The sequence below is a fragment of the Aulostomus chinensis genome, chromosome 21, assembly GCF_037954235.1.
Source record: "Aulostomus chinensis isolate RoL2024-O1b breed Wild chromosome 21, RoL_Achi_v1.0, whole genome shotgun sequence".
In the NCBI taxonomy this organism is placed as follows: domain Eukaryota; kingdom Metazoa; phylum Chordata; class Actinopteri; order Syngnathiformes; family Aulostomidae; genus Aulostomus; species Aulostomus chinensis.
Window position 1 is genome coordinate 12,575,001 of NC_141340.1, and position 20,000 is coordinate 12,595,000.

The 20,000-nt window shown below is 40.6% G+C and overlaps 2 protein-coding genes across 3 annotated transcripts in view; one reads left to right on the forward strand and one right to left on the reverse strand.

Moving 5' to 3' along the window:
* The window catches only part of cntnap2a (contactin associated protein 2a), a 383,275-nt gene that overhangs the window by 210,757 nt on the left and 152,518 nt on the right, over nt 1-20,000 (reverse strand). The window lies entirely within an intron of this gene.
* LOC147241751 (transcription factor 7-like) lies at nt 11,497-15,558 on the forward strand. Its single transcript, XM_086191432.1, has 8 exons — nt 11,497-11,589; nt 13,184-13,558; nt 13,703-13,768; nt 13,921-13,949; nt 14,112-14,262; nt 14,375-14,482; nt 14,600-14,651; nt 15,068-15,558. Exons 2-8 carry the CDS (start codon nt 13,214-13,216, stop codon nt 15,070-15,072), a joined length of 756 nt encoding a protein of 251 aa, XP_086047558.1. The 5' UTR covers nt 11,497-11,589; nt 13,184-13,213; the 3' UTR covers nt 15,073-15,558.

Genomic DNA, 20,000 nt, shown 5'->3' on the forward strand with positions numbered 1-20,000 from the left:
TAGGGGCCCCAATGGAGCCGCACTACCTATACTATCTATATTTAAGCCCCTGATGAGGGAGTTGTTTGTAGGTCAAGAACTAAGTCAGGCCACTTGGATTTGAACCACAGCAGCTCACAGAACATTGTTGAGTTCACTGCCAAGTCGAAGCAACATGACCTTGTAACCAGAGAGGGAAAAATACAAATGGAACTACGTTGTGTCCCAGTAGCATGAGAGACATCCGAGTTTAGAATCTAATCTGTTACTCGTTCTTGATTGGCATAATGTTTCATAAATCCTGCAAAAGGTAGATTTCCATTTCAAACAAGTATCTATCTCTATTTAATGAATATTTTTAGTCATTAAATTTCCCTTCCCTCTCCCATGAATATTATAATAAATGGGAAATTTAATATGACAGTAATAAAAGGGAGATTTTAGACAGGGGTTTTTGTTTTATTTTAAAAAGGTACATTTATGCACAGCATAATGAAATGGTCCAGATAATCCCACCAGTTCACTGTCTTCTGAACACTGTAATACAATTCACTCTGTCACATGACCAGACCTTATGATGGCGTTATTGAGGAGATGCTGGAGACCAATGTTATTATTTTAATGTCAAACATATTTTGGACGCCATTTTACATTAGCTTCAAAATAGGAAACTATAAAGTGTTTTTGGATGAATAAACCAGTCTATGTAAGGCATATTTTCATCAGAGGATGGCGGTATAGGCAACGTTGCACGTGGCTGAAACAGGCAGCGAAGAATGTTGGACCACTGACAGCGCCAGCTATTGACGAGAACTAACATGGAGCGATATTAATGAGTAAACTCTGGCTGGACGAGCTGTAGCGTGTCTTTGTTCGCAGCTAGTATGGAACATGTTGCATAAATGTCCAAAGATGAAGACAAACTTTGGGAATAAAACGCCGGCCACAGAAGCAGCTGGTCAGTCATGATGGTTAAAGTTTTGTCGATGTCAGAGTTTATTCAAATCAAGGGTTTTCATTTATTGTTAAGTGTATGTTTTTGTTTTTGTTTTTCAAAAGGACAAATACAAGAAAAAAAATGCCTCAAGAAATTTTAAAACCTTTTGTTGTGAGTATAATATTCCAGATATTTGGCAGTCAGAATGTACATTAAATAGGTTGATGAAAAGACATTCCTCTCCGTCTGGTCAAATATAAGATATTGAATAATAAAAACAAAACAAAACATGACAAACAAAGAAAAACGATAACAGAAAAAAGAATGAAAAACATCAACTGCTCACTTACGCAAATCCTTCATCTATTTGAAAAAAAATGAAGGAATTCTCAAAATAATCAGTTTAGATAAATGATTTAAATTGATTATTTTTGAGAATTATGATGACCTGGATGACTGAGAATATACACAAACAGGAAATGAAGGAAATATCTGAATCCAAAAAAACAATCTCAAGGACTCCAGTATCTACCAAAGTAATATTATGCGAAGCTAAGTCCAAGCTAACCTTGGTACCAACTCCCAAGTCCTGCACAGAGACCGAATAAAGCAGCAGGCATATGCATTGGATACACAACAGAAGCAGGAATCATGCGGGATGAATACACAAATATATATTCCTGACACACTCTCACACTCACACACACGAACTCACACAAGTCTCCTTTCGTTCCCTCTCTCATTGTGCCCCTTTCACTCATGCTCACACACACACATGCACACGCACGCACACACGCACACACACACACACACACACACACACACACACACACACACTTCTTCCAGTACATTAAGTTTCATGCGGAGAAATTGTGAATGGTCTGTCAAGCCAGGTAGATGCAGTCGATTGCTCTCTGTTGTGCACCATCGTTTGTGTGCGTGTGTGTGTGCGTGCGCATGCATGCATGTGTGTGTGTGTTTATATGTGTGTGTGAGTCAGATTCTGAAACGAGCGAGAACAGTGCGCTCTGTACATGTCTGGGTGGAAGCCAGCACTGTGGTCTAGGTTTTTTTTGGGCTGCTGCCTTGTTGGACATATTGCTGTGTGTCAAAAATGAGCTCACACACTAAAACTAAAATAACATAATTAAAGATCCATCAGGCGTGTGTGTGTGTGTGTGTGTGTGTGTGTGTGTGTGTGTGTGTGTGTGTGTGTGTGTGTGTTCCTTCATGGTGTGCAAACGAGGTCCATATTTTCCTTGACTGCCTGTTTTGACAGGGGATACACACACAGACACAGACTCACACACAGACACACTGGTTCCTCTTCATCAACACACAAAAAGTAATGAGGTCTCTCGCGCCGCAGCCTCACACTAGCACAGTGGTAAAATCAAGGAGCAAGAAGCAGCGGGGTTACTACAGAGGTACAGAAGGAAATTATACACCAGAGGAGTGTGCTAATAGGGGGCCCAGTGCAATTTTTATCAAAATTATATTGGCACCTTCTTGAATTATATCATGGAATGTGCGCTAACATTTAATGAGCTCAGGTGCGCATCAGTGCTGCTGGCACCTGCAACACATTCTTCTATGACTATTAATAACTATCAAGCAAAGAAATACCTTAAAGGAAGAGAACGCCATGGATTTAGCATAGTGTGACGTTCATCCACGGTCGACGGTTTAGAAAAATTATCTTGAGATACTCATCTTAATCTTCCGTGCATGATTCCTTGTTGAATCATCTCGTTGGTCTATAATGGTTTGTGGTGCATGATGAAAGTGTGAAAGAGCTGTCTTAGTCTCTGACAGACTTCATTAAACCTATTATAGTGATGAAAAGGTTAGAAGCTTTGCAAGTCTGGCTAAACAGCAAGGAAAGTCCTCCAACATCGATGGGAAAATCAGGATGATGATGATGATGAAGGCAGGCACAGTAAGACACATATGATTAATGCCATCACCTTTACGGGAGGCCTTAATGTCATCACCCCCCAAACCCCAAGAATTAAGTAGTCCAATAGCAGGAAACCTGATTGTTTTTCTGCCTGTATGTGAGAGTTGTACTTAAATTGTGAGACTGCGCAACCTCAGACTGCATATCCCTCACCATTCTTTGTACATTTGACTGTGTCATCACTGTTCAGCTAGCATAAATGCACCCATTATTTGATTCACTTTTAATCAAAATAATATCCAGCAATCCATTTTCATGTGCTTATCCTGTTAAGAGTCGTAGGGGGGTGGAGTCTATCCCAGCAGCCTTCAGGTGAGAGGCGGGGTTCACCCTGGACAGGTCACCAGTCCATCACAGGGCCAACACATGTAGACAGAAGACAGACAACCATTCACACTCACAGTCACACCTACAGTCAATTTAGAGTATCAATCAGCCTCGTCCTCTATTGATGTCTTTGGACTGTGGGAGGAAGCTGGAGTACCAGAGAGAACCCACACAGGAACAGGGAGAACATGGAGACTCACACAGAAAGATCCTGTGCTGGAGCCGGGGCTCAAACCCAGAACCTTCTTGCTGTGAGGCAACAGTGCTGACCACTGCACCACTGCACCGCCCCAAAATAATATCAAACTCTCCAAAATAAATTAATTGTTGCACTGAAAGGTAAGAAAAGTATGAATAAATGGAAGCTAGGAAAGAGAATTTTCCCTGGCACCAAGACTGTAGTCACACCTGTGCACACACTGCAGGGAACATCTGCTTCTCTTGTTAGGAGGTGGTTTGGATGCTCTTTTCAAATATACAAAAAAATAAGTTTGTATGCAATGCATGCTTTTCAAAGGAATTAGATTGGCTCTTTTGTTGCTGGCTGAGTGGAACGGCCGGCACACCTTTCATCCGTGCCACAGGTGCACCTCTCATGCAGCAGCATCTGGTCACAGAGTCACTTTGGGTCATGCTCAAGTGTCTCTGAAATTATATTTGCATCTTTATTTGTGAAAATAAGAGATGTGTGTTTGGGCATTATTCCTCCGACACTCATCCTCTCAGTCAACATACAAGTTCTGCCACCCCACAACTCAGGGGCAGAGGGCACCGCTCTTAAGGGAGTATCTAGTGCAGGGGTCACCAACATGGTGCCCGCGGGCATCAGGTTGCCCGCAAAGACCACATGAGTCGCCCGTGGGCCTGTTCTAAAAATAGTTCACCATAGCACCACTCACTAGTGAGCTTGGATTGCATTGCTTGCATTGGTGTGACTTTGAAAATGACAATAGGCCTGTCCCAGATTTATCTATTTATAAAATGGGTTTTTATATATAGAGTAAAAAAAACAAATATATATGTATATATATATATATATATATGTGTGTGTGTGTGTGTGTGTGTGTGTGTGTGTGTGTGTGTGTATATGTATATACTATATATATATATGTGTATATGTATATACAATATATATATGTGTGTGTGTGTGTGTCAAACTGGTAGCCCTTCACATTAATTGGTACCCAAGAAGTAGCTCTCAGCTTTGAAAAGGTTGGTGACTCCTGATCTCGTGGAATCAAAGTCTAAAGTAGAAATGCCTAGTTGTTGCAAAAAACTAAAAAATAAAATAAAATAAAAAGCAGGATGGATCGGGGATGTGTAGTCAGAGAATCACATGGCTTTTTGAGGAATAGATGGACATCATAGGTGCAGGAAGTTAGAAGGGCAGATTTGGGATCTCTGTGGTTCGAAAGGTTTCGTGTTCTACCCTCAAAATGTATCTAAGGTTTCGCAAGATTGATTGCAGACTTTCCTGGGTTACTCTGTTCAACAGATTTATATATGATTCCCAGAATACCAGAAATTTCTGCAAGGGCTTTGGTCTCCTGTTTGACTGGTTGATTAACTGGTGGTTATGCACTTGTCTGACCAAAATCCCATTGGTAGAGACATCCATGTTCATTTCACGAGGAGAAAGGGGCTACATCAGGATTAATCCATTGTTTCTGGTGTGGTGGGCTGGATCGGTCTCAATAACGTACCAGAGTTTTTTGATATTATTCTTGTTGTTTTGAATCAGTGAGAAGTACACATACAGGCTAAGCCATACAGATTGTGGCAGGCCGAAAAAATATGAAGCTGAATCTTTGATCCAGGTCTCTTTGTAGCCTCTTCTGTACGATTCAAAGATGGAGACTCACTAGTTTTTGCAAGTCTGATGAAGAGCACCTTTGTTCAAAACATCCCTGTGTAATAAAACCCTTCAATGGGAGCTCCCTGGCGTGTGGATCTTTTATGGTCATTTCTAACCATTACTAGGAGCTAATTAACTGATGTAATCCGGGGAATGGGAACCACAAAGGCTTCCGGTGTAATTGTTACCTGTCATTTCCTCACTGGCCCAGATCTTCCTTTCCTGTTTTGTACTGTAGCCAAAGTTTAAATCCACCCATTCTCCTCACCGCTGCTGCCATTAGCTACTCGCCATGAGGCGGAGTGCACCCTGGACAGGTTATCACAGCCCTGACCTAATTTGCATAGTTTGGTCGAACAGAAAAGTCCAAGTTTTCTGTAATTCCTTTTGGTTTTAGCTCGTTTGAGGATAAACTGTAAAGATCAGAGAAAATCAAAGAAGATCAAAGAAGTCTTTTAATTAGTGCTCTGTAAATTGTTCCACTTCAATAATATTACTTTATTATGGACATATGACAATAGCCTTCTGAAACTCAGCGTTTTAGAGCCTTAGTACAAAAAATACAAAATCTGTTTCCAACATCCCGAACACTCCCTGATTGCAGCTCCCCGTGAACATTTTCACACTCACGGGGGACCAAGACAAACACAAGGAAGAAGGATTTAGAGGGAAAGAATGAATGAAATGAGAGTGGGGAGTTAATGGACAGAAAGTGGATTTTAAATGGATGGGTGAAGGTGTAGAAAAACATTTCTTTGGTGCATTTAGAAGTTATGAAATAATGAAAGAAGAGTGGCCATAAACTTTCTTAATACGCCGTGAAGTGTGTTTAAATGTGCTTCTCCTCACATAAATGACTCAGAGGACACATTATTCATTCATGCAAATTTTGCGCCAAAAAACATCCTCCTGCATGACCTGATTTTGACTTTTTTTTATAGTTTCTGTAATTAAAACTTAAAACCAAGACTCTTCTAATGATGAGAATGGGTGAGTCACAAACTGTGAAATTTAACATCTTGTATCATTACTCATATTAGTGGACTTAACTCGGTTTTCCTAATTATGAAAAGATTCCATTATACATATAGCCAACCTGTGAACATTCCCTTACAGCATGCAAATGGCTCCAATAAAAAAAGAAGAACGGCGCACACAGAAAACATGCTTGTTTAAAAATGTGCTTGTGGAGTCAGTTAATAAAAATATATGCAGCCATTATCACATGAAGCTCCTCAAACTGTGTTTTTAACGGTCTCTAATTGTAATAATGGCAACCCCTCCTGAGGCTCTGTTGCCAGATTACTGGTTTTGTTTACAGAGTGTTTACAAAGAGAATCATTTATTTTTTGCCTTTTATGAAGCTTGAAATTATTGTCTTTTTTTTTTTTTAAGCTGGCATTTAAAAGTCTGCACCCCATCAGCTGATTCTAAAGACTGCAGACACAGTTTGTTTAAGCTCAAGAGGAATATTTGACTTGTGGTTTGGTCCGACCATGTGCAAAACCAGGGGAGTTTGTTTATAGCTCAAATTGTGGATTGTTGAGTTTATGGCTAGAGAACGACAATGTGGATTTTATGGGAAATTATGCTAGTGTTTGTAAACTGAGGATTTTGTACAGGGTGGCATGGAGGTGCAGTGGTGCAGTGGTCAGCACTGTCCCCTCACAGCAAGAAGGTTCCAGGTTTGAGTCCCGGCTCCATCACAGGATCTTTCTGTGTGAGTCTCCATGTTCTCCCTGTTCCTGTGTGGGTTCTCTCTGGTACTCCAGCTTCCTCCCACAGTCCAAAGACATCAAGAGGGGACGAGGCTGATTGATACTCTAAATTGACTGTTGGTGTGACTGTGAGTGTGAATGGTTGTCTGTCTCTATGTGTTGGCCCTGTCCAGGGTGAACCCTGCCTCTCACCTGAAGGCTGCTGGGATAGGCTCCAGTCCCCCCCCCCCCCCGACCATTAACAGGATAAGCTGAAGAAAATTAGTTTCCGTTAACTTTAAATGAAATCTTTGCATGATAAATTTACGTATTTTGGAGCACTTGAGAGTCAAGTTACACTTTTTCTGGGTCAAGTATTGATTGAACTTTTTTGAGAGCTGGCAGGAATCAGAGTGTCAAGAGGTTAATTACCCAGTAACAACACAGTAGCCAACATATCAACTCCATTGTCCAACATCCTTAATGACTGATAACGCCGAAGCTTAAAAAGCCCTCTACTCTACTGGTCAATAGCATCTTTGTGAAAAATGGGAGCTTCAGTGTTTTCAAATCATTGAAATAAATCTGAGGCACATAATAACTTCCAATTGTTCACTGAAAAATACCACCTAACGCAACCATGCCTCCTTCCAGCTGAGGAAACACTTGGAAGCAGTGATGCATGCATTCATTTTAGCTCGGTTAGATTAATGCTTTGCGCTTTCTTTTCATGTCTCACACAAGATCCCAGCAAACTGTCTCAAAACACTGCAGCCGGACTCAGAACCAAATCCAGCAACAGAGAACCTATCACACCGATCTCAGAAAGCGAAGCAAAGCCAAGAAAGTTCATTTTAGAGTGGATTTTAAACTTTTAATGAATTACTTTTAAAGCTCGATGGGGAGTTAACTCCAGAATTTACAGCTCCTGATCCTCCTGATCCTTTAATTGTATTGAATGTGTTTTATTATCCCGGCCATTTTATGTGGTTTCTTGAGTGTTTGCTTAGTACGTAATTCTATTAACAGCAAGGCTGTGTGGAGCTTGATTTTGAAAAGTCATTTATAAAGTTTATTATTATTATTACTATTAGTGATGCCAAAATACTGCAGCCCTTTTCATGCACATACGAGATTTGATCAGTGTACACAGAAGCAGTAGTTATTAATAATACCTACACAGACGCAGGAAACAGATGCAGCGTCAGATGTGTAAAAAAAAAGAAGAAAAAAAAAAGCAGTCCTAAATGTAGACCACATGATCAGATGAGCAAGACAGCAGCAGCTGATATTTGCCTGTGTCTGAAGTGCAAAACAGGCTTCTGTATGTTCAGATACTTGAGGGCAAGCAAATGACTACAATATCTGAGTGCAAATGTCATCCTGTTCCCCGGAGAGCGAGAGACGGAGTCTTATGCACAATGGTGTGATAAAAGAACAGAAACAGGTTGGGGTATAGTCCAGGAGAAAGGAAGGGGAGGTGGATAAAAGAAGGAAGGAAGGAAGACAGGCAGGGTTAGAGAAAGCGGGGGGGGGGGGGGGTAAAGGTGTCTACCAAAGCCTTCTTTGTGACATTTCCCACCAGGTAAATAACGAGGATGTGGCAAAATAGCAGCCGGGAGGTGAGTCAGATAAAGCAGGTCTGGCTCTTATTCAAAGGGCTTTACACCGCTGAAGTCTCTCTGGAACTAAAGGGAGTCGGATACAAATGGAGCAGAAGGCATGACATCCTCCAGATCAAGCAGGAAAAGAAACAGCTTGGGCTCACACTAACAACAGTTTCAGGTGCATTCATAATAGTAATAAAAAAAATGAGAAACTTCTTGAATTGCATCTGCCTTATAACACAGTGACAACTCTGGCTGTCGTATTGGGTCATTTGACAAAAAAATAGGTCACCCGGGCCAGAAAAGGACCGCTGGCATGCAGCAGAAGAAGCTAGCGGCCATTTGTGTCAAGCAGGGCCTGGACGGCTGCAGAGCCCATGGTTATATACAAGGAACTACATGTTTTTGGTGTTTAGAAAAGATATTCAACTTTGGCCAAAAATGCTTGCAACTTTTTTTTTTTTTTTTCCCCAAGAAGGCCAGCAGAATTTGCTTCACATTTCACTCCGCACAAATATTTCAAATTATGCATAATTCAAAGATGGAGGCATACTTCAAAGCAAAACGCGTGGACTTGTTAAACAAGTATGTCTTCAATTTTGCATGCATGTTTTGACAATGGGGTCAATCAGTCATCCGGTGAAGAACACTCCATGTTCTTTTTCTAGAGTGCAGAGAGGACCTGCAACGGCACTTCTCAGAGTTCGACAATCTTTATTTAATGAGTGTGTGGAGGACTTTTTTCTTTTTTGGGGGGGGGGGGGGTATTTTCTTCTGTCTTTTTTTGTGGTATAGCGCTGTCAAGTCTGCCCTCTTGACAACAGTGAATGCTGAAGTTCTGGGACTTGGGGGCTTTTTTGGACTCTGGTCATGAACACACAGTGGAAGCTGTCAAAAGTGCCAACAGCTGCATGGAGATGCAGTCTGACTCTCCAAACTGCCAGCAAGTGTGAGAGTCTCCATCTGTGCATGCCTTTGGTCTCTGGTGTGGCCGCGAGCAGCCTGGCCCTTTTCTCTCTGTTTCTTTCTCTCTCTCTCTCTCTCTATCTCTCTCTCTCTGTCTGTCTATTTTTTTTCCCGACATTCACGTTTCAGCCCATCTGGAGCAGATTCAGAGGTTGTCATTAATTAAATTGTGTTTCACTGGCTTAGAAGCCCGTTCCAGTGACCTATTTTTTTCTGGATTATTTATAAACTCAACATTGTCCATCTCCATTTTGGGTTTTCTGTCTGATGATCTCCATTAGTCCAGGACAGGTTTTCTTATAGATTACCGCACGAAGGTGGATGAACACAAGTAGAAGACTCAGCTGTATTTTTGCCATTTTCCCACCCAACCGGTGCGGTGTAGGTTCTTGAACAAGGAACATTCTAGGGTTAAAATAGGTTCCGTTCACCAAACCTGCCTGCATCGCTAGTTTTGAGCTGAACCAATGGAGGCCTTTCATTACAGACTGAATTTTTTTTTTTTTTTTGGTAACTCTTGGCTGTTGATAATAGAGACTTAATTTAAAATGTTGGCAGTTCATTTTGATGATACTTGTACGTGTACATTGCATTCTATCTTATTACAAGATGTTTAAAGTAAAAATCGGCTTTAAAAGACTTACCTTTTTGGCAGCAGTAAAGTTTTATGAATAAGGTGAATCAAAGTCTGTCCTTCCTTCCACAAGCATGTCAAAAACAGAAACACACATTGTACAGCAAACACTCGTGCGCATTATGAGAAGACTGACCACAAAAAAGAAAGGTTTTGTGAAAAGAAATGTCCTCTCGCCTCTCCCATGTCGAAAATGAACGCCTCCTGACAGCAAATTTGCCCCCATAATTAGAGAAGCAATCAATCGGCATTGTGCATGCGCGGCCTAACGAGTCTTACTTCCTGTTGTTTTCTTTTTTCTTTTAATGAATGAACGCAAATATACCAAACAAAGCTGTTTAGCCAGGGGTGCAACAACGTGGGAACGTAAAACAATACGAAGAGATCGTAACTTAAGACAAATAATCAGAAAAAAAAAGAGAGATGAAAAATATCAAACACATAAAAAAACCTTTTCCAAAATAAAGTTCTTTTTTTGAGGCTTTTGGGTTTCTAAGTTCATTGATTGCTGTGCTGATGACGTTCCTTTAAAAAAAAAAACCTGTCAAGTGTGGTTTGCGGTCGGACCATTTCCTCTTACGAATATGAAATTTACCCAAAATTAAAACAAGTTGTAGGAATCAAGTGAAGTCCTTTTTGACTTGGTTGTCTTCAAAATAAAGAAAAATGTCCTCTTCTTGCAGATGTTAAGACTGTCCTGTTTTCCTTTCAATAAAATTCTCCGCGCTGGCCCTGAATATTCAACGATACAAGCAGTGATGAAATAAATCTTTGATGGATTCTTCACACCAGCCACAGAAATTACAAGGGTATTCATTTCAATTTCAAATCGCTCTAATGTTTTTTTAGCTGGATACATTCTACGTGTAGTTTTGAAAGATACTTTCAACAAAATGTATCCCCGATTAGCCACACTTCTAATCTGCATCTCTGTAAAGAAAATTCCAATAAATTTTTGCAGAAGGAACAGATTCATTTATCAAAAGATTTCTAATAAATTTGTTCGAACATTTTTTTTGTAACATCAATTTTTCCCCAAAAAATATTGCATCCTGGAGCTGTCACATAAATTTCAGTTCTAGCACCAAAAAGGAGCTGCAAAACATTCCTAGGTTCAACTATTGGGTCAAAATTTGAGGTGTTACGGGGTTTTACATTTTTATTAATGATAACACCCAAATATGTGAGTGTATTCTTCACAGGAATACCATTTATTTCTGAGATGTTGCATTCCTTCAGTGCTAAAATCAGCAATTTATTTAAATTGATTTTTAGGCCTAATACTCTCTGTTGTTTTCTTCCCGCCATTTTACTCGTTCACACTCCAGTCCAGTAGGTGGCAGTGAAGCGTCTGTAGGTTTAACGATAGCCAGCAATCAATGAGACGAGAAGAGAGGAAGTAACCCAATGTGTGACGTCACGGTTGCTACGCGCATTTTTTAATTACTGTAAATGACGTCAAGATACGTCGGTGATCGAAATGTATATAAGTCTAAAATCTTCCAACCGTTAAATCACGTGGCTCTCGGTTCATCTGAGAAGCACAAGGTTACCCACTGAGTGTCCCAACAGAGAGAAACCTCCTGAAACTACATCCCGACACCCGGCTACAGGACAAACACTGTTGGTAAGTCCTGAAATCAAATATTAACACTCAGTAGGACTTTTCTTTAATGATATGCTGTAAATTCAAATAAATATTTAGCTAGAAGAAAGGCGTCTCAGTCTGTAAAAAGTATTTACTCAAGTATTTGTGAATTACAACGATTCGATTGTCGTCAGCCACAAGTTGTGAAGTTGAATTTATAACAATGGATCACATTTGATCAATTAATGATGTTTTTGTTCTAACTCAGTTAAGCGATGTAATGAATTATAAATATAAAGCGGCAGGAATGAGAGAAAGCAGAAAACAATAAGACAATCGTGTGAAAATGTGAATTTGACAACTAATTTGCAATCTTTTCTGATGTGAATGAATGGAAATTTGCCCTAAAAGCATGTGCTGAGTAGTTTAACTGTACACTCCATGCAATTATAGGCGTCATTTACATATGAATGGTACATAAATTGGCCTACATACATTATTTAAATTGTGACTTGCATATACGGGTGGATACTGTGTGTGTATATATATATACACATATAAAAATTAAATAAAAATGAAGAAGTAAAATACAAAGACGAACGAAATAAAAATCCGTGTAAAACATAAAAAAAAAAACAATGCGACGCGGCGCCGCGCCACCACCCCTGATGATTTTTGGCCCTCTCACCTACTGAACACACAAATGACAAGAAGAAGAAGAAGCAGCGAAACCATTATTTTCAAAATGGAGGAAGACGAGGTCGAACAAGTAGTGGACGCTCCTTCGTCAAACAAACCGGTTGTGTGGACTTGTTTTGGCTTCCCATGTGAAAGACAAGGCAACGGAGAGACGATGGTGGATTAAACAAAAGCCGTGTGCAAACAATGGGGGTCCACAACACCGTAGACTGCGGCGAGCGCTGCTAGCATGATGGAAGGATAAGAAGCACCTGTTGAAGGCTAAATATTCCAGCTCACTGAGGTCAGACATTCCAGATCTAGACGAGGCTGCAGCCCTGAGGGTTACCGAATATTAGTTTTCCTTTTCGTTTAAGAAGGGAGTTGTCCTCAGTGTTTACAACAACAAAGCACCTTTTTTTTTATTGAATACGTTTGTATTTGCATTGGAGTCTAAATAAGGGGAAAAATACAAACATATTGTTTTTTCAAAGTAAGGAGCATTTAATTTTGTACTGACGCAGCAAGAACTTGTATGTCTGCATATTGAGGAAGAAAATAAAGAATATCTGGTTTTTGCATTTCTGATTTTCTTTCATCTTTATTTTGTCTCGTGAGCCCTGTCTCTTATTTAGTATCGTTTCGTTAGTTGACTTTTTCGTTGTCCCCCTAGTATATACGTGTACATTAATATATATATGTGTGTGTGTATATATATCTATACATATACGTTGTGGTTGGAATAGTTTTTAATTGCTGTTACAGAAGAAGCCTTGTTGTGATTTGATTCTTATGGTTGCAGTACCTTCAGTAATTTGATTTTTTTTTTAAGCTCAAACACAAAGATGTCCTTTAAATGTAGAAAAGTGAAATAGTTAATATTTTCTTATAGTTTAGAGTTCTATTATGATGTTTCCCATTAATCAAACCATCTTCCTGTGAATGCGTTTGACAGGAACCCTCAAACATCTTTGATCGTACCAACATGGACAACAGCAGCGCTGACTCAGCAGGATTATTTGGTGGACTTGAGTGGGAGGACATCGAATCCACTCTCAGGGACATCATTGGGTATGTCCCGGATCCTCCACCTGCATCTCCCCCTGGACCTCCCCAACCTGCTCCAGTGGGTGTTGACACCAACCCTCAGCCAGCAGAAGGTCCAGTCGATGGGAATCAAACCAATGGTGGTTCTGGTTGTTACTATGGCAACAACTTACTTTACCAAAACTACCAGCTCCCCGGTCCAGTGATGGCTCCACCCTTCATGTATGGACCACCAATGTATCCATATGTTATGCTGCCACATCCCCTCAGCGGCCAAGTTCAGGTAAGTGTGTTGACTGTGACGGAAGATGAATTTAAATCATAACACGGTGCATTGTGTGTGTGTGTGTGTGTGTGTGTGTGTGTGTGTGTGTGTGTGTGTGTGTGTGTGTAGCCTGGCTAAATTCCCCCTCTCCCTCTCCCACAGTTCCTGCCCTATCAGTGGCCCACCAACTCCCTGGGTGAAGGCAACCAGGCAGATTCTTCACATCTGGTAAGACACACAGACACACACACACACACACACACACCCCCCACCATAATTATTGATGTTCTTTTTACGCTTTCTTCTCATGTTCCATGTTTATTGTGATAGCGTCTTTTATGTTTTGCTCATGTAGCATCTTTGTGTGTTTGTGTCCTCAGACCAAAGCTGCCAGCGCTCCTAAAACCAAGTAAGTTCAGACTCAGATTTGACAAAAAGTACTTCAGTAATACTCAGGAAACAAGAACCAGTTTACCAGTGTTGTCTTGTATTCTGCCTTGATGACATTTGTTTGAAGAAAAACAAATATTTAATTCTCAAATTAACACACCTTGATTCTGTATTTCTATAGAAAGAGGAAGGCTAAGAAGCAGCTGGACCTGCCCTATGTTAAAAAACCCAAAAATGCCTTCATGTTGTTCCTCGTGGAACAGAGAGAGAAGATGAAGGCAGAACTCAAGAGCAGGAACAACGCTGTGGTCAACAAGGTCCTGGGACAGAGAGTAAGTGTGCTTGTACTCTTCCACAAGCTTTAGCACTCTTTGGTAGTTGGCATGTGTGTGTTCATTCTGTAATTGTGTGTGTGTGTGTGTGTGTTTTGTCGTGTTCCAACAGTGGAAGGCACTGACAAAGGAGGAGCAGGCCAAGTATTACAAACAGGCCAAAGAGGAGAAAGAGCGCCACACCCAGCAGCACCCTGAGTGGTCCTGCGGTGTCAACTACGTACGTTCAACCTGCTCCCTTCCATCGCACCCACACACACATTTCCATGGCGTTACCAAGCTGGTAAAAATTCAGCAGATATCAGATGGAACTTCTTACATGCTTGTTTTTGTGTAGGGACGAAAGAGACGGAAGAGGATGGACAGCGTCGCCGAAATCATTGTTATAGGTAAGAACCGATGTTCCCAAACATGTTTTCATGTGAAGTGTGAAGAGACTCAGGAGCAGAAATACTCCTGCATCTAATACTTGACTCAAGTATTCACACTTCATGTAGTTCAAGAATCACAGTGAGTACCTGTAAATGTGGTGGTCAACGTGTTGCATTTGGAAAGAAATTCAGCAATGAGATCAAAGGTTCTTTTGGTCTGTTTGAAAAAAAAAAGTCTTATTTAGAAACAGACTGGGATCATATTTTGCATATTTTCGGTTAACGGGGGTTAAAAATATGTGGTTGGTGAGTCAAGCCTTCATTTTACAGTCAGTTATTAATGTTGACTTGATGCCTTCTTATCGTGCTCTCAGTTTTTAATGCCTTCATAAATGCTTTTGTCATACACGGTCTTTGTGTGTTTGTGTCCTCAGACTGAAGCTGTACCACAGATGACGCTGCACTCTCCTTACGTCAAGGCAGCACATGCCACAAACACACACACACACACACACACACACACACACACAAACACTATTATCTCATGCAGGTAGCAGCCGTCTGTTTCTGTCGATGCAGGAATGGAGTCATGTTGAATCAGTCACCTATAGATGGCAACTCAGCCAACAAAAAATAAGTTCGGAAACATTTGACTCAAGTTAACAAGAATTCAAAACAAAAAATAGTTTACGAAAATATTTTCTTGGTGCCTTAAAGATGTATTGAAGTATAACACTTGGGTGAATGTTCTTAGCAACGCCGTTCCAGTTTGATTCAACAGACGCCGCCAAAGGAGCCAGCTCCACCGCCGCAGCACGTATGTACCTCTCTTTTTCCTCACTTCTTTTGTTGTACATGCGCTTTGATGATGTAAACATTTCTGGCCCATGTCACTCTTATTTCTGCATAGTCAAGTAATGTGATGTCACTGTATTAAAACTGTAAAATATTATGTATGACTAATTTGGAAGAAAAAGTTAAAAAAATAATTTTAGTATGTATATATGTTTGTATATTTATATTTATATAATAAAATGTAATATATATATAAATAAAATGTATTCATCTAATTATTAACTATTTATAGATATATAAATTGTTAATAATTAGATGAATACATTTTATTTCTTCATTTTTTTTGTATTGTTGAGGTTTCGTTTCCTGCAGTACAACAGCATTTCAATCAAACATGCAGCTTTCAAAAAACCCAAACATACAAGGCCAATTCTAAGATGACCCTCGTTCATTTCTTCCACCTCCTTCATAATTTAACACACTACCACTCATGTGCTGTTGCTACTGCAGGTTTTGCTTTCCCTTCCATGTCGTGTCAAAAAGCAAAAACAGACACTGGTCATGGTGCTCCCGGTTTACTGGGATGGGGTTCGATTCCCTACAGTGTCCTGCTGGCTGTTTGGCATTGACGTGAAAGGGCGCAGCTTCCCCTTCAGTCATTGTACCGACTGTTACTGACTCCCACAACATCGGCTAAGGTTTTCCACACTTACCGATATCTACAAATGTGATCAGGTTAAAACTTTATAACTTTTATAACTAACAATTTTTATATCTCAACCAGTAGTTCCAGCAATAAAACTCGCAAGGTGCCACATTCACCAGTAGCAATACTGGTGAATCCCATTCTCTGATGCTCCATGTGATTGTGAGAAAAGACCTGATGAAATATCCAGCATTAGAGTTTGCATCCATCACCTCAAAGTTACAGGAAATGATGGTATAATTGTGGCTCACAACAAGCCCAACATTTAAGGCAAATTCAGGCAATCCCCGCGAATTCTGCACGCCAAGCAATTTCATCCAATCGCTTGTGATGTCGTTATTTACACTTCCCGTTTCTACTGGCGAACGCGCTCACTTGTGTGAGAAGGAAATATGTCACATTTGCCTTTGAACAGCACCGCTCAGGGCCGAGCTCTCTACATGAAAGTGGTGGTAAATTGTTTTGTTCCCCCTGCATGAACATTGTGGTTGAACCAAAACAGAAGTCATCAATTTTTCCCTGCAGCATTTTATATTTTTTTTCATGAATGCTCAAAACACAGGGTTCAAATCAATCAGCTGCATACACAAATATTAGGGTGTTTTGTGAGGAGGGAGGGCTCAGAATTGATGTGGTGTTTTACTGTAAAGGTTGTAAAAGAGCGACACATTCTTGTTCATGCATCTGTGGAATGCCAAAGTTCCACTGGGACACAAGGATGAGGTGGTCCAAAGTGAAAGTCAACTCACATGCGCGGACTTTAAATTGTCATATTTTATTGTATAAACACCTTGGTGCTTGTTTTTTTTGTTTGTTTTAAATTTAGCTCGTGTCCATTGGGACTCAAGGAGGAACTGAAACGCTACCAGAGGTCAAAGGTCACCATCACGTGATGATTTTTTTTGTGTCAAATATAGAACAAACATCCACTGGGACTCAAAGATGATCTTAAAAAAATAAATACGGTGGTCAAAGGTCAAATTCTTCATGACGGGGACACATCCTGAAGGCATACCTCTACACCTGCGATGTAGTATTACAGTATTACTGACTTGCAGGATTTTTGTTTTCTTAACATACAGTATAGCCGACAAAATCTTCTAATACAAACATAACTCTCAGCACTTTGAGCAGAAATCAGCAGAGTTCGATTCGCTATTGTCGAATGTAACAAATAAGAGCAACTGTGTTTTCGACGTTGCTACAAAAATAGGTTCTTGTGCCTTCTCTGGTTCGTAGTTGTCGCAGAAACACACAACGAAAAAATGGTTACATGGCCATTTCCTAATTGCCAAGCAGCCACATACGCATGCTGACCTGTACACCTGGGAAACTGCACAACAGCAGCTCCCTGCTGGGTTTCATCAAGAGGTATGGATGAGGTAGGACACAAATTAGCACATGCTCCGTGAAAAACAGGAGGATCCTCGAAATGCCGTGACAGATGGTGACCCTTGTCCTTTCTGCCAGTGTCTCTACTCTTACAAAAACTATCGTTGGATAAACAAGACTTGCAACCTCTGATTAAATAAATGTTATGCTGGAAGCGAATGCGGCACGAGTCAATGAGGGGATATTTATCGAGAACTGTGCTCAATTTTTTCAGTGTTGAACAGTCAAATTGTTGCAGCTGGGGGCCCATACGGATCTTTTGTGCTGGAATATGAGGGCTAATCATGGAAATACGGGACTCGTGCACGTATTTGAAGTCTTTACTGTTTAGAGGCAAAAAAAAATATTGGAGTATAAAATGGAAAGTGATAGAATAATCCCCTCACTTTAGATAGGCAGACTGTGGGAGAGGGTATGACTGATGTATCGAACACTTTGAAACAATGACTTCATAAAAAGAGATGCACGAGCCGCTGCAAAGTTAACGTGCTGCTTCACCTCTCTGTACTCACTTATCAGAAAAAGTCTGCTCCTGATGGTAATCTGTGACAGGCTACCAAACCGTATTACCTGGCACAAAAAAAAAAGTGATGTGATGTTCCTGCAGCTTGTAAGGCTGTCAGGCAGGTTGAGTGCTGGACGTTTCCACAGAGCAAGAACGAGCCACACTACGGAAAACATCGGCTGCACACTCACAGGACAGCCTGGAGCTCAGGTTGAAAAGTAAAGGGGGAGGAAATGACATGATATACAAGAAAATGTGGTATTCTTACGAGGTGGCAGGTGTATTGATGTATAAAGAATATATATCTGGTTAGAAAACGCTTCCAACCATACACTTGCACTCTAGATAGCCACATCACGAGTGCTCCAGCACCAGACATGGTAAACAAACATCGGCCGGTCAGAATAGAGAAGCCACCACAATTCGAAAGGCATGTTTACCTGTCCGGGGTCTGTGGTGTCAAAATAAACTGTTGAGGTGTGGCATTTGTTACCTTTTCAACCCTGGTAGAGTGCCACTCATAGCTCCTCCCCCTCGTGGTTTTACAGTGTCATATTCATGTTTGATTAACTTTTTTTTGGTTCATTTCCTGTATTTATCCAGTTTCCTCTCACACCTCTGTACCCGGGTTCCCTTGGACCAAGAGTGCCGTTTCGGCGCAGTCCAGTGAAACCCACCAGGGTTCGTTGAGAGAAAAGCCCCTACTGGAAATTCAAGGTGTTTGAGGGAACCTTTCACATCTGACTTTTAATTTGGATCCGAATCATAAGTTCAGGTGTAAAAGCTCCCCTGGACCAAACAAGTGGATCATGTGTCCGGCTCAGAGAGAGGGGCGGGGGAGAAGGTGCTTTTATTCAAAGTCACACTGCAACTGCATGAGCAGGAGTAAAAAAGTGTTACGACGCTTTTTTGCGATTGGACAGTTTCACAGGGTATCAGTGGAAAGGGAAGGTGTGAATACAATCCCAGGTGTGTCGAGAGTGAGAGGGGAACAGGTCAATGCAGCAAAAAAGAAAAAACAAAAAAGTGATATAAAGCTCCAAATGAAATGTCCCACCTGTAGTTTGAAGCTCTGTGGAAGACAAATGGAAAAAAATGCTAATATGTTGCTACCCCTCCCCTGAGGACAGTGTGAACGGTCTGAAAGCAAACTCAGTCCCGTTTTAGGAAAAAACAACAACAAAATAATGATATTATCTAGTTTTAATCAACAAGAAAGCTTCTCATTTCTGTTTTTAGTTGAGAAAAGTGTAAGCCGCAGTCTAGTTGAAGTCAAAATCACGGCTTAAAAACTAGCTTTTAATGTCTCCCTTCAGCTTTTTAGCTCCCTTATTCCATTTTTGTCATTACAAGACTTGTCTCCTGACAATATCCACTGCATTTTATTTGAAGTGGGTCAACCAAATGTCCACCAATTATTTTATTTTTTTGTCCAATCAAGCTCACCAGTCACCATCACTTTCAGTTAGCTCGCTCCAGCTTTTAGTGCTGCATGGCGTTAAGCTGCCGATGTGCAAAGTCACTGGGCAGATAATTCAGACGGAGCAGGAGGGTCCAGGTCTGCTGTAGCCATCTGCTGAAAGGAGGTTAGTCGTCTCAACTCCATTCCAATCACCTATTTTTTATTTTTTTTTTTGCATCGGTTATATGATGATTTAGTCACAAATGTTGATGAAGTTGCAGCCTGTGTATATTTGTGCATTTTGGTCCATTCAATGCCATGATACAGCACAGGGATATTGTGGCATGAAACAAGAGAGCGGAGAGAATAACAATCACCTAGGACCCCAGGGTGGGAGCCCGATCAATTTCAATTCTCACAATACCCCAGTGGGAATTTAAATGACAATTTTACTCTCTGTGAGAAGGCGTCAGCTTTGCTAAATGTGTGAAAATGTAAGTGATTTTTTTTGTTGTTGTTAAAATACATATGCAGTGTAAAAAAGTTTCATGAGGGGAAATGGTATTT

Excerpts from the sequence above, each read along its gene's own strand:
- LOC147241751 (XM_086191432.1), top strand. The coding sequence starts at position 13,214 with ATGGACAACAGCAGCGCTGACTCAGCAGGATTATTTGGTGGACTTGAG. Across the intron at positions 14,263-14,374 it reads ACAAGGTCCTGGGACAGAGA|TGGAAGGCACTGACAAAGGA; the intron begins GTAAGTGTGCTT and ends GTGTTCCAACAG. Across the intron at positions 14,483-14,599 it reads GGTCCTGCGGTGTCAACTAC|GGACGAAAGAGACGGAAGAG; the intron begins GTACGTTCAACC and ends GTTTTTGTGTAG.